General features: G+C 36.7%; 1 protein-coding gene across 2 annotated transcripts; it reads left to right on the top strand.

Moving 5' to 3' along the window:
* Window positions 1-4193: 4193 nt before the first annotated feature.
* lin28aa (lin-28 homolog Aa) lies at window positions 4194-14947 on the top strand. 2 transcript variants are annotated; one of them, XM_017461665.3, is made up of 4 exons: window positions 4194-4902; window positions 5945-6120; window positions 10739-10923; window positions 13277-14947. In XM_017461665.3, the coding sequence occupies exons 1-4, from the start codon at window positions 4893-4895 to the stop codon at window positions 13494-13496; spliced, it is 591 nt and encodes a 196-aa protein (XP_017317154.1). In that variant the 5' UTR covers window positions 4194-4892; the 3' UTR covers window positions 13497-14947. The 2 variants fall into 2 exon arrangements, with proteins under 2 accessions (XP_017317154.1, XP_017317071.1); XM_017461582.3 differs by lacking the exon at window positions 4194-4902 and adding an exon at window positions 5036-5217.
* Window positions 14948-15201: the final 254 nt, after the last annotated feature.

Genomic DNA, 15201 nt, shown 5'->3' with positions numbered 1-15201 from the left:
TATTTCTACATTGTGAATGATTCAATATTCTTGGCTAATTGAAAGATGAATGCCATAGTAAAGTCTCTGTTCCTATGCTCTCATTCTCTACATATTTTATACTGTTTTATAATGTTTCAGCAGTATGCTCCTGTGAGATTATGTATTATCCTCTCATATTTGTTTGAGCAGATGTAGGAAAAGCCTTCAGGGTCTGCCACCCTTCTTAAACATCTTCATTAGGGACTGCAGATGCACTGAGTAGCAGTAGCAGAATTGTAAGCATCATCACGTCATGAAAAATAAACATGATCAAGCACATAAAAGATGTAACCCATAAACTCAGAGTGCTTAAAATGTCCACTTATCGAAATGGGACTGCATAAGGTGCATGAATTTTCCCATAAACCTCACAGGAAATGAAGAAAGGGAATGATAATGTTATAACTCAATCAAGGTCTGAATGTATTAACACACAAGTGGTATAACTATGGGCCAATAATATGTCAGCTAAGCCATTCATCTAGCTAAGTCACTTTGCTCAGCGCCTGATTGATGCAGCCCTTTCTGTGTAGAAGAGATTTAATATAACATTATAGAAATCGGTTAATTAGCACTCTGAAGAATGCTGTTTTACACAATATGGGAAAACCCCCACATGGGGCCACTTTTTTCAAATTTAAAAATCATTATCAACCCTTGCTGTAACAAGTGAAGTGTTCTTTATAGGTGAAAATGTAATGCCTTCTGCAGTGTTTTATAAAATACCTTATTATGCAAAAATCAGTGATGTTGGTTCTCAAACACTAAAACTTCACAGTATTCATTAAAAAGAAAGATTTTAGCACCTCTTGTTGTATTTTTTTTTTAAATGATGAAACAGAAGAAGGTCATCATACAGTAGACTTTGATTTACAAGCTTGTTAGGAGAAATGTGAACATCTTGCCTTTTGACAAGTGCCAAAAATTATTCAGTATTCAAATCCTACCGCTTTAACATTGAAATAATAGGGGAAAGATATTTCAGATAATATTTAGGTGTAATAAACATTTATATATTATATCATATTATATTATAGTATTAATATTATATACTATAAATACAGGACTATGTTAAGTTCTTGAGGGGAAAAGAAGTTTTAAAGTATATGTAAACAATTCACAATGACCACTAGAGTGCAATCCACATTTTCAATGTTTACCCTTACTCTTTTTACATCCATGATTTTTCATTAAAAGTATCATGTTTTATGTTGTTATAAATTGTTCTGAACTGTGAAAATTATCTTGTCCATGATGTTGGAGCAGTTGCAGTATTACGTGTTGTTGATGTGCTGGTTTGCTATTTGCAGGATGTAGCTATTATTTCATTTTGGTCTTGTTTGTGCAAAGAACCCTGTTCCAGAAATAGTGTGCCTTGTTTAGGTGGAAATTTTAGGTGCAAACGTAAACATGTTTGTTTTGGAAAGAAGGGAAACATTTATTGTTACACTTCCATTAAATGCATATTTGATCAGTCTAGTGATGTGCTGCCATGAACTGATAACTGATTACTCTACCTAGATGTAGCCTGTGGGTTTTTGCAGTTTCTCTGAGCATATGAGCTGGGATTGGTGAGAATTTGCTAAGACACCCACTCATGTTTATACTGGCAACATTTAAAAAAAATTTTCATTCAATTTAAATTTGGTTTTAATGATACAATCGAACTAGACTACACAGCTTAGTATTTAAGGGTCAAGAGCCATCCTCAAGGGCCTGACTTTTCACAGTATTCAGATTACTAGTCTTGAATGTTCTATGTTAGTAAATAATAGGCTACATTCATGAAAATCTAAATAAAATCAAAATACCTACTTTTACAAAGGTAATCACTTTAATCAAGTGTATTTGAGTCACTTTGAGTCACAACTAGTATGCTAATTTAATAAGTCCAAAAATGGTTTAAGACACATATATAACACACAAACACTGAGTACATTTCTACATGTGGATATATGAACTTTGAGATTAGTTTTACACTCATGGGTTCTTCAACGGTTTTTCAAGGGCTTCTTTGTATATTTAAGGAGTTTTTAACCTTCTAAATGTGTTGCAGTTCGGAAGCTGAAAACACAAAGACAATAAAACCAAAGCGTACGTGTGTGTGTGTGTGTGTGTGTGAGAGAGAGAGAGAGAGAGAGAGAGCGCTATAGGGCTTATTGATTGGGTGCTATTCGTTGCATCACCTTGGAAACAAAGGCTTGATAAATTGACATGCAGATGAAATCAGGTTTAATATTGATGATCTAGTTGAGTTTAGAAAGGGGGAAGGGTGGTGGATGCCTGCTGCTTTCATCTAGGTTCAACTTATGCTTTATAGGAAATCAAGAGGTCCTGTGCACTTAAGATTAACAAAACGAAATCTAAAAAGGTATATATATATTCATCTATTGTTTTCAGGAATTACTGGTCTTCTAAATAAATGTGACACATAATTGTGAAATTGTGGATATGACTCTCATTGCTTGAATATGAGGTCGGTCTGAAGCTTTGTGACTGCTATTTTTGTTCTTCTTTACCAACAATAATTAAGGAGATGGGAAATTGTATATGATAACCGTTTTACAAATTATACAATATAGAGCTAAAAACCAAGTAAACGAATTTCCACACAAGACCAATAAATTCATATAATTATCCCTATTTATTGTATCCCTATTATATTATCCTATTACGTGATTAGCTGGGGTTATTGGTTGTTGTTGGTGGTGGTTGTTGTAGGAAATGCGAACGCTCCATTTTTTCACTCTAAATTGCATTTTAACTGATGATAGATTTGCAAAGAGTTTATCCTGTGTTAAACGTCATGCCAATGAAGCACCTCTGGGATTTCAAAATACAAAAAATCTTTTTCATTTCCATTTAACAGTGTGCTGGCTAGGCTTCGGTAACCTATATGTAGGTATATCTAATCAGTCATTGGAATATGAATTTATCAAATGAAAAATAAAAACAATGGAGTGATTTGCCGTTAAGGTCCTTATTTGATCCATGATGTGTAGCGGATCTTAACCTTTGCCTGGAGGAATAGCCGGAGCTTTTTCTAAAAGTAGTTGCTGGATAAGGTTTTCGGTTCTTAAACGAAAAATACTTTTGATTGCCTTTATAACTTTATAAACAGTTTCAAACTGAATTAAATCGAATTTATTGTGGTCAGGGCAACCGCATGTTAATCACAGGTAAATGGCAAACAGTAGAAGATAAAAAATAACATAATAATGTTCAGCAACGCTGATTGCTTTTCTGTTAGTAGGCTATTATTTACATTTCTGAGGTTGAATCATGTGGACCTTAACTCGAAATCCTTGAAACCAAGTAAATCTGATCAACAAAAAATTGCGACTCTTTAGTGAGTTACAGTTGATATTCATTATTCACATATTATTGATAGGCCTGTTAAAATGTTAAACCTTAGTGTTATAGGAACATTAGTTTAAATTCCATTTTAATAGGTCTAATTTAATCGATCCTATACGTTTCATGTGAAGAATTTCGATTTCCCGATTTAGCAATACTTCTTTTACTTTGACAAAATATTTATTTGGTCTACTGTTGAACATTAAACATTGTTTAGAAATATTTATATATATTTGTTTACGTAATCCCAGCATTAAAGGTTTATAATCTTGATATATAGCCTAGGCCAACAACACAGTGGGTGTTGTTATTTTGAGAGCTCACTATAGTGTATATTGTACATGTTAATAAATTTTTATTGACTTCAAGCCACATGCTTCTCTAGTGCTGTTCAGCCCATCCGATGCTGATTACGTGGCTATTTGATCATAAAAAAATAAGGAAATAATTTTTATTTATTAAACAGGATCAATTTATTTATTGCGGCTGATCCAGCTGTAAACCATGTTTAGCCTATATGCAATAGATTAAATACTCAAAGCTCTGCTAAGCAACCAATCTCTAAGAGTGTCCAAACCCTTTCCGCTAAGTGCATTTAAGACTATGCATGAGTAAACAATACAAAATGTTTTTGTTTTTTTAATGTATTAAATGTTTCTTTTAAAAATTATTTTTAAAAGAAACATGCCAAAGCGTTGTGGTTATCTTTGTCTTTCCAGTATAAGCCTGGATAGTTATGAAGTTACCAAACTCGACCACAAGAGGGCGGGATCCCTTATCATTCCAGGTTCCCAACACTGGTCTTGGAAAACCTCCTGTCCTACATATATTCGTGTATTCCGTTCTCTAACACACGATTCAGTTGATCAGCTTAATTAACAGCCCCTGCTTAGTTGAAGTGGGGAAATTTACTCCATGACCAGGGTTGGGAACCTGTGGTATAACTATTATAGGTTACATGTGTAGCTATTTTTAATCCTGCGACGCCAGTTTTGTGATTTCCCTGGCCTGACACCTGATTCAACTCACCGGTTAATTACCAGGTTAAGCGGGTGTGTTAGAGCAAACAGAGAGGGGGGGAGCTAGGGCAGAAAACTCTGCATAGCTGAATTCATAAAGTCCAGCAGGACATATAACAACATTATAGGTGTTCACTGCGTATTCTGCTTTGTGGTGTGGTGGAGGGGGTGTTGATCATTTTCACGCACGGACCCTGCTGTGCACTGGCCCCCATTTGTGATTGGTCCCTCCTTCGAGTAGAGGGGCCAGTCACTCATTCACTATGGTATGCGTTGTTTACCGCGAAGGGAAGAGGAACAGAGAATTATGTGGACTTGACCGAAACAGAGACTCGGGTCGTTAGATGCAGAGGGACCGTAAAGAGAGTGACAACAAGACCAAGGTGCAGTCACCAGAAGAGACGATCTAAAAAAACCCTTATTTTTTAAACGCAGAAATCGAATACTGGGATTCAAAGGAAAAGAAACAACCCTGCGACTGGAGCTGGGAAAGCCATGGCTGAGGGTACGTGGACATGGTGATGGGTGAATGTGATTGAGGTTTATCAAGGTAGCGGTTCTCACGATTAGGGTGGTTGGGGGTTGGGTTTCTTTACATTGTGTCAGGTTTTAGGGATTCTTCCCAAAATCTTTCGCACTGACCCTCCCACTTTTTCACTCCTGAAGGACGAGTCAAGCCTCCCTTTGTTTTCTTCACCCTTTGGCTTAAGATAAGGTTTGTCGTGAAGGGCCACGTTGGTCTGGGGGGGAAAAAGGACACAATCAACGCAAGGTTTTATTTCACTGAAGATGGGTTCGATTTCACACTACGATTTTCAAGGTGAAATGGCCATTTTTCGACCTTATAATTAATTGTATCCTATATTGTTACTTTAGGAAAAAAAAAAAAAAAAAAAAGATTAACAGTCGACAGAAACCTGCAGGGGCCCAAAGCCCGACACTGTAGATTGTGTGTATCCCGGACAGTGCGTTTGCAACGGTGTATGGTGTAAATAATTGTGTTTAATAAAAACATGTATAACGAAATTATTTACGTTTTCTGGATGCGAACGTGTGTAACGTTTTGAACCACATATTCAGATTCTGTATCCGTGTAGATGAAAATTCTCACACACCCCCTACAACACGAATTTGCTCAGGCGTTCATATATATAGGTCGACCAAACGCATAACCATTTTATAGCCTACAAATAGGAAAATGTTGCTGATATTTAAATCCAGATTTTACCTTGCTGGAATTTAACTGAAATATTACATGTATTAAAATAGTAGATTTTTTAAAAAAAAAATTATCTTTGCTCTTTAATTCCTAGAAGAAGAAAAAAGTCCTAACAGGCTATTCACAAATATTTTGTTCTTTGGGTTTTGGTTATGAAGAATGGCAGTGGAAAATTTAAGCAGGTTGTTAGTTAATTTAATGCAGCAATACTTTGGAGAACTGCCTTATTTTGTCCTTAGTTGGTTTCTGATGAACTAGAAATTGGTCTGTATTTGTATTTTATGATTTTCCTTTTCCCCTCTGTTAATGGCATTATATCTCATTGCAGGAGGATGCGCTAAAACCGAGAAAGAGGAAGGACAGTGCATGGAGGAAGACGCGCAGTTTTTCCACGGTATCGGTGTCTGCAAATGGTTCAATGTGCGGATGGGTTTCGGCTTCTTGTCTATGAACAGCCGAGAGGGAGAACCACTTGAAGCTCCAGTCGACGTGTTTGTCCACCAGGTAGCACTTCTTTTTGTTCTTTCATTATTTTAACCTCCACACCTCCCGAAACGTCTTTTTTTTTCTTGGTGCTTGGAAAGCACTACAAATGATAACGCTTGTGATAGGACTGATGACTGGAATCATGTACATGTGTGGCATTTGGCAGACGCCCTTATCCAGAGCTACTTACAGAAGTGCTTTGAAGTCTCTATCAATAAATACATCCTGATACTGGATCACTAGGTCACTGACTAATAATACCATCAGAATAAAAACTCTGTTGTGGAGGTAAGAAAAGCACACAGACAACACATTTTCACTATAGAATCGTGGCAACAACATGAGGAAACCAGAATGTCCTGAAATGACCCACCTATGTTGGGAAATTTACCTTTGCCAATTAGTTTCCCATGCAAAACTGCTGCCTCCACCCCTAAGAAAATGTAATGGTGTTGTTTCTTGTTGCACCTTTTCATCCTGGTTTCCTCTCTCCAGGTTTCTGCTGAAAAGTCATTAAGGGCTATCTGTGGTCTTTGTGAGACCCTTCCCCCCACCCCTCAAGCTACAGTATGCTAATAGCTGATAGACATAGGAGATTGTGCTCTGCACTTTTCCACCGCAAGGTATGGCTCGACTCGACTTGCTCGCTTTTTGGAGGCTTTCCACTGCAGATAGTACCTGGTATCTAGTACTTTTTTTAGTTCCACATCGGTCGAGGTTACAAGCGAGCCAAGCCATTAGTAAATGTGAGCTACACACAGAGGGAATAGGGACTTCTCCTTAATTAGTGGTTCTGTATTTTATGTGAATATTGCTTCAATAATGCAACATTATTCCTGCATGAAGGCGAGTGGAAAATGGCACCCACTTTGAGCCAGCACTAACTGCAGTGGAAAAACAAGCTCAGAAACGTAAAGCGAGTCAAGTCAAGCCGTACCGTGCAGTGGGAAAGTAAAGTCACCAAAACCCACTGCAGATATGCCATTCTTCCTGAAGCAGCCAATTGGAATCTAAGGCCATTGATATGTTCTGTAGCTTCATAATGTGTACATGTTTTTTTTTTAAATTGTAACAAGTCATCGTATTTATAGATTTTATAAAATATCGATGGATATGTGTGAAATAGAGGCAAATACATTGCTTTTTTAATATACAGCGTATTCTCCCTGTCACAGCACACAATCTGAAAAAAGTAAAGACATGTAAAACATTTTAAGTTACAAATATAGGAACTTCAGTATAATAACTAGTCAGGCATAATTATCAATGCATGGTAGTTGGTGGTGAAGGGTGGTCCACATGCTGGGGTGTAGCAACTACAGTTGTTGTGGGCCAGAATTAGGAGCAGCATGTCAGAGAACATTAACTGCTGGGATCTGCTAGCCTTTGTGGACACAGACAAAGGAAGCTGTATCCCAATAAAAAGTGCTCTTCACACCCATGACCGACCCCCACTTTATCTACAGAGCCATCCCTCCCATTGTCCGCTGATGTCTTCCTCTACTTCTCCCCTACTACTCAAAGTAGCCATGTGTGACTCCTTAAATAATAAATTCTACTCCTTAATAAGAAAATTAAACAAAAAATTCTTATGTATGTGTATGTATCTATGTATGCGTGTGTGTAAGTGTATAGAATAGATGTGTGTAGGTAGGATTGACCTACCATGACTATTTTGTTTTCCGAGTAACAACAGAAAACCAAAACACTTGTCTCAAACTCAATGCAGAAGGGAAGGGGGATCCTCATAAGATGGCACGTTACCCACAATTCAATGCAGTACGTCTATAGAGAGAGCGAGCTAAAGATCAAAACCATTTATTTAGAAGGATTTTAAAACAAAATGTTTCTGAAAATCCATTATGGCTTTTCCTTGGAATTCCTATGTAGAAGGATTTTTTTTTGTGGTGGTGGTCGAGTTAATTGCTGATTAACATTTTAGTGTTTAATTTTCCAAAGCTGCCAGTACTATTTTATACTACCTGGATGATTTGAAAACAAACAAATGTTTGTTGCTCTGCAAAGAACTGTAGCTTATAACAATATAATTCTTCAGAGAGACACACACGATAATCCTTTTGTAAAACAAGCAGGAAGAAGAGGTTTTATAATAAGGTCAGGATTGGGCTTTAGGAGCCCTTTTGAAAGTAGGTATATTAGGTAGGTAGTTGATTAATCAGTGGTTCCATACTGATGTTTTAGGGATTGAGAGGAGCATTAATATTCATTAGTGCAGACACTAACCAGTTACCGGATCTTGGTGCTGCACTTGGTATAGTTCATCACATGAACCATATCAAAACACTGTTGGTTAAACTGGCTTTGTACTGACCTAGTTCCAATATTTTACAAGTAATAGTCAAAATGTTGTCCTTGTAAAGGGGCTTGCCACCTGCTAATGTAATTTGTGGTATTCTACAAGATTCAGTACATGGACTACTGCTCTTTAACATTTACATGTTGCCTCTTGGACACATAATTTATCAAAACGGCCTCATCTATCATATACTGATGATCAAATGTATATTTACACACAACATCTCAACATTCACTAACTGCCTGCAGAACTTTACATCCAGGACGCACAGAATTATTTATTTATTTATTTATTTATTTATTTATTTATTTTGAAATTAAACACTGATATAATGGAAATCATTTCTTTAGGTCCTATAACTCTCACTGCACAATGTTTACTTATATGTTAATAATCACACAATCCTAATCACAGTTGTCAACATCACAATCATCACAGACACAATGTCTTCAACTTTATCATTCAAAGTTCACAACAGTACAATAAGATGACAGCAAGCATTTTTACATTTATTAAATGTAGCACATATCTGGCCACACCTCATTTTCTTAGATGGCTAGCTTCACAGGTAATCAGAGTTATTCATCACTACATCACATAATGGCCCTTCACAGTTCAGATCAAGAATAAAGCTGACATTGTCTCGTCTTTCCAAGGCACCATTCTATGAGTTTTCTTGATGAAGGTTTCTCTATCGCTACCCCATGTCTAGCATTAGGAATACTTTTTAAACTAACCATTTTAGACACGCATATAATCTTTAATTCTTTGTTGTATTATGGGTTGTCTTATTTATTATTATTATTATTATTATTATTATTATTATTATTATTATTATTATGACTGAGTAATGCATATCCAGCAAGTGATGCTTTTAAAAACGGGGATATTGCATTTGACCCCTAACTGTTGCTAGCCTATAAGTACTACCATTTTTGATTGTTTATTCTCAAATATGTCAATTATTGGGCAGTATGAATCCATTACAGATTGTGTTTATTTCAAACTCATTCAATGGACATAAAGTGGCTTATGTTTTTGTTTAAATTCTGCAGTTCAGGTTCTCCACTGAATATTTATTTTATTGCAGTCTGCTGGCCACAATAGATAAATAATGAGTACTTACCATTGAAAGGCTTAGGGCAGACTTGACACCTAAATGATTCTTTACTTTGTATGAATAGTGTTTTATATAACTATGGAGTAAGTTCTTTGTTCAGTTGAGGTATTGACCTAACCTATGCCACACACAGCTATTAAATATCTCATTGTCCCCAGTTTATATTAAGTTAACATTGCTCTTGACACTTTTCACTGACCCGGGGCTGTAATTATTTATTTTATGATTGTTAAAATATCTAGGCTGTGCATGTGTCTATTTTCTCTAGAATAAAATTTTAACAATTACACTCAAGTATTTCTCAAGCTGAATTGTTTATCAGTAAGAGAAACATGGCTTTACCATTGAGCTGATGTTGATGAAACGCATGAAATTTGGCTTTTAGAAGTTTGGCCATTTGTATGTGAAACCATGCAAATGCACAGTTTCATTTTCTGTACTCTACTCAAGATGTGTGATCCAGCTTGATTATTAGCTAATGAACTGGTAGTGTATGGAGCAGGGAAAATTTGAACCTGTGCAGGACAGTGGGATCTCCAGGCCTAAAGGTGTGAACCTCTGCTCTAGGCTACCTCTACATGCTTCTGTACTGAGAAACCATTTAAGGAATTTTCCTGGGCCCTCACCCCATCCAACTTAGTGGTCAGTGTCACTGAGAGAGGAATTAAGCCATTGGTGTGTGGTATTGGGGGAGGGTATGTGTGAGAGAAACTCTACTATGAGGTGTGTGGAATGCAGAATCTCCAGGAAACACAGACATGGTTAACACACATTCTACCTTATCCTCTAAGTTTGTAACCCCTCTCACTACAGCACAGAATCAGGTGTAGCTGTGGAATTCTGAATTGATGCACATTTGGTCTTACCTGTATGCAGATGACTACAAAGCCAGTAATATCTGTATAGAATATAGATTTGAATATAGAGGATTAGCAGAAACTTTCAGGAACTAGGTTTTTCAGCTTGAATAACATTTTTGTGCATATTTGTATATAAATTTCATGGGAGTTACTGGACTGAAGTGGATCTATCAATGCTGAATTGGAAATAAAATGGTTTTCCTTAGAGTTGATTTTTAAGGTATTGCTGTCAATGTATTTCATTATGTCTTAGATCATGTGTTAGTAGACTTGGATGTTTTACTTCCTGTCAGGATTCTCTATAGTAATTACTGATGAATAATATTAATTTCTTTTCAGAGTAAGCTACACATGGAGGGATTTAGGAGTCTGAAGGAAGGTGAGAATGTTGAGTTCACCTTTAAAAAGTCTTCCAAGGGCCTGGAGTCTGTGCGGGTGACAGGGCCTGGAGGAGTGCACTGTATAGGCAGTGAAAAGAGACCCAAAGGCAAGAGTGCCCAGAAACGCCGCTCGAAGGGAGACAGGTGAATAGACTGAGCATTAATCACAAACAGTACTATTTTACCAAAGTAGGATGCTGTTGTTGTTGTTGTTGTGTACTGGGCTTTGTCTAAGCAACTGTACATGAGGGATTAACATCACAACTTTAAATCTGAAAGAGTGCATGTCATTGTTTTATTGCATTGCAAGTGGAAATCTTAACCTCTTACTTTAGTTTTATTTGTAATGTTATGTGGTCATCTCATGTGCCCCCATTCACTGTATCCTCAACTCATCTCATGGTTGGGGTCAAACAGACTGGCTTGACATGTGACCTGGATCAATAACTGTTTAAAATTTCTTGCCAGTAGTGCATTTCTACTCAATAGCTTTACCCTAACATCCACCCCCAATTACTGTGGCTATCCTTAACATATTAGACCACTGCCTTGTATCTTTATGCAGGTTCTGGTTTAAATTTTTAGAACTTGCCATCTTTCCGTGATTGTACACTCCTAACCAAGATTTAGGAATTTCACACTGTATATACTCCACAGCATACCTGATGATGTGGACCTCTCTCTGGATTATCAATATGAACAGATGTTAGTGGTGTATCCTGTGGCCTCTTGGTCAGTCAGCTCTGGTTATGGCAAAGAACAAAATGTAGTTGAATTTGAGTAAGGATTGTTACAGCCTCAAATAGTCCCAAGTGACCTGTCTTTGATACAACTGCCTTGGACCACATTGGTCCTTTAAGAGGTGCCACAGCTGTCTAACGTGATTATTCATCCTTGTCAATGACAAACGGTACCTTTTAACAAGTTGCTTTTGTTAGAGCAGCATTGTCCATATGCTTCACCCTTGTAACATGGACATGTAGCAAGATAAAAGCTATACAGAGAAGGCTGGAAAAGATTTTTATGAGTTGGGATCTCTTTAGGCTCACAATAAAAATTCACTGCTATGCAGCACAATAAATATTGTAAATATAAAAAATTTAACATTTTGTAAATGTAAATTTTGTAAGAATGTCAAAATGTAATAGATCACTGTTCTGTTTTAACTTTCTTGCCCCGTGTGAGAAATCTTGGTTTCATCACACACACACACACACACACACACACACACACACACACACATCTTTGTTTCATATGCTACTGTTCAGGCCCCATGATGCAGTCAAGAAGAAACACAGCAGCTCATTTAAGTGATAACAGATGTAGGTGCCTGAAAGTGGTTAGGGGTCAGTGTTGCTATGGAAACTGCATAGGTTTAGTGCTTGGGGGTGAAGTTGGAGGAGCAAGAAGTCATAGTTCATAGGTTAACATTGCAGTTTTTTTCTCTAACAAAGGGCTCTATAGACTTTCTGCACACGCTTACTGTGATTGATCCTCACCCCCAAGCTGCTGCAATGGTGGACCCATGTGGACTCCCAGTTCAGTGCCTATAAACCACCAGCAGCATCATTGCACTCCCCAATGTCCCCACATGACCTCATCTGCATACGCAATAATGCAGTAGTGACAGTGTGCACCCACCACCCATCTGTCATTCATGTTGCCACGCGTGGCCATGACCTAAACCACTTTTCAAAGTCAACCCTCTCCGACACTATTCAGTGGCTGCAAATGGCTAAAAAAAAATTAGGGTTTTAGCAAGTTGCATAAAAATTCAGATTTTACATTTAGTTTGTTTGCCAGTGAAAGGTATTGGCCAGATCAATGGTGGCAGATTTAATAATTCACCAGGCAGGTTCTGGACCAAACATGTTTGATGGAAATCAGTATAAAGCAGTCAAAAATCATGGATTACATGTAAGTGCCTTAAGCTAAACTTCTTCAATAATTTTCAATTAGCCTTGACAAAACAGTAGTCTTGATTGACAGTTGGCAGTTAGTCCAAGTTTAAGTCAGTACCGCTCAATCTAAATTAAGCAAATTAATATCTTAAACAATGAACAATGTTTTCCTGAGGGTTCTCTGGTTTCCTCAAATCTCCCAAAAACATGCTAGTAAGTGATTTGCCAATGCTAAATTGCCCCTGAGTGTCACTCAGTACATTTACATGGACAACAATAATCCAATATTATCCTGATTAAGACAATACTCAGATTTAACAAATAGCATGTACAGTTGCACGTACATGAACACCAGTTACAGAAGATGAATGTACAAATGAAAAACAGCTCAAGGATTTATGAGCTTTATTAAGCCACACTGATCTTGGATAGCTATGTGTCTCAGCTACTAGCTTGTGGGTGTTTCCCTTTTGTGAATTTACATTTAAGCAGTATTTTTATTTATTTATTTGAATAGAAATATAACTAGAGAATTAGTGTCTCAGCCTTTCAGTGTCATGTTGTCTTTTAGGAATTATTTAATCTCTGTTTCTCAGGTGCTACAACTGCGGAGGTTTAGACCACCATGCAAAAGAGTGCAAGCTGCCTCCTCAGCCAAAAAAGTGCCATTTCTGCCAGAGTGTCTCACACATGGTTGCCAACTGCCCAGTCAAAGCCCAGCAGTCCTCATCAGGCTCTCAGGAAACACCTTTCTCTTTGAAGGGAGAGGAAGAAGTAAAGAATTATTCCCCTCCACCCACAGAGATTACCAACTGAGGCAAGCATGCACAGAGGAGGTTTGGATGGAGCTTACAAGTAAATCATACCACTAAATTGATGAGATGAATAGGTTCCTACTAATGCTGCTTTTGGAACTACCTCAGGTATATAAAAGAAGAATGTACCGTTTTGTCTTTGGTGTAATGCTCAGGTATATAATTGCTTTATACTCAGGAATTTTCACAGTGCATTATTGTATCTCAGTAACAGAAGTGTTTTCACTGTATCTGACTTGTGATTATAGTTTTCTACATGCTTTGATAATGTTATAAAGAGTGTGACACTTTTTGACTGTCTGACAAAGAGCAGAGGCTGTGGAGGCACTACTCTGTAAAGAATGTATATTTCAGGGATATTTATGGTGAGGTTTAGGATTTGGAACAGAGTTGGGGTGTGTTTACAATCGACTGACCTCACCACCTGGGGCCAAATGAATGTTATGTTGGCATGGCTTGCCAGTGATTATTGTTTGGTTTATCCCTGTTAAGTAATAGATTGTGATTATTTTGAAAGAATGACACAACCTTAGAGATTAATTTCATTAATTAATTTAAAATTACAGTCTGGATTCAAAATATGTGTTGACATCACATGCTACTTATCTGCTACTGTCTGTGCTACCAATGTTTGCCTTTTTCTTTTGACAGTTTATTTTCTAAGAGTTTATTATTCTGATGACGTCCGTGTCCATTAACTAAGACGTTGCCTCCTTTCCTCAGTTGCCAGACTTCTTTAGGAAGAAGAAAAGTGCATGCAGATCTAGCCTTAATAGTCTTTTTAAATAAGAAGCTAGCATACTTTCTTATACATTTAATATATACCATATATGTTAACCTATAAGAGGCCCAGTTGAAATCATCTTAATATTTATTACTATGGCTTCTCCTCAAATACCTTTCCCTTTGCATCGATTTTACATCCACCCTCTCCTCCCATTATTTATGAAATGTTAATGTTTTGTTGTTTAATTTACAGACTATGATGATTCTATGCACAATTTTGTTAGACTTGGTAGATGAGTGTTGGGAATTTTATATATGCTGATATCAGTGCAAGTCTGCACTAATCATGGAGCTTATATTTGCCTTGTTATGGTTGCTGTTGTTTTTGATATTTATCAGAGCAATATGTGTGTGTGTGTGTGTGCATGTGTGTTTTGTGTTATTTTTTGTTTTTGTTTGTTTTTGTTTTGTTTTTTATAATTACTGATTAAGCTAGCAAAAACCTATGATACCATGAACCTTAAAATCCCAGAGAACACATGTTGGCTACATTCAATAGGAGAGTAATTTAGTGATGCATGTCAGAGGACAAATGGCAATTCCAGTATCACACTAGCATTATTAAACTGTTCACAATCATTTTGTTTAACCTCATGTTGATATTTTTTAAGAAGTTTATTTTGGATATATGACTACCAACAATCATGCTATTATTATAACACTTGAGTAACCAAATATGTTGTTTTTATATATATATATATATATATATATATATATATATATATATATATATATATATATATATATATATATATATATATATATATAGGGCAAATTTTATCTTACGAAAGTCATTTTAGGGTTTTTTTGTGTTTTTGTTTTTTGTTGTTTTTGTTTGTCATTTTTAGGCCATTTAAAGGCAGGAGGGAACTTGTGTGTTTGCACAAAGATGGAACACAATTTTAGCACATGTATGCCTT

Source organism: Ictalurus punctatus, chromosome 1 (assembly GCF_001660625.3).
Source record: "Ictalurus punctatus breed USDA103 chromosome 1, Coco_2.0, whole genome shotgun sequence".
Taxonomy (NCBI): Eukaryota; Metazoa; Chordata; class Actinopteri; order Siluriformes; family Ictaluridae; genus Ictalurus; species Ictalurus punctatus.
Note: the sequence above shows the minus strand (reverse complement) of the source record. Positions and strands in the feature narration are given on the sequence as shown.

Coding starts and splice junctions, on each gene's coding strand:
- lin28aa (XM_017461582.3), top strand. CDS start 5,187: ATGGGTTCGATTTCACACTACGATTTTCAAG. Junction 6,121..10,738: donor TCGACGTGTTTGTCCACCAG/GTAGCACTTCTT, acceptor ATTTCTTTTCAG/AGTAAGCTACACATGGAGGG. Junction 10,924..13,276: donor CGCCGCTCGAAGGGAGACAG/GTGAATAGACTG, acceptor TCTGTTTCTCAG/GTGCTACAACTGCGGAGGTT.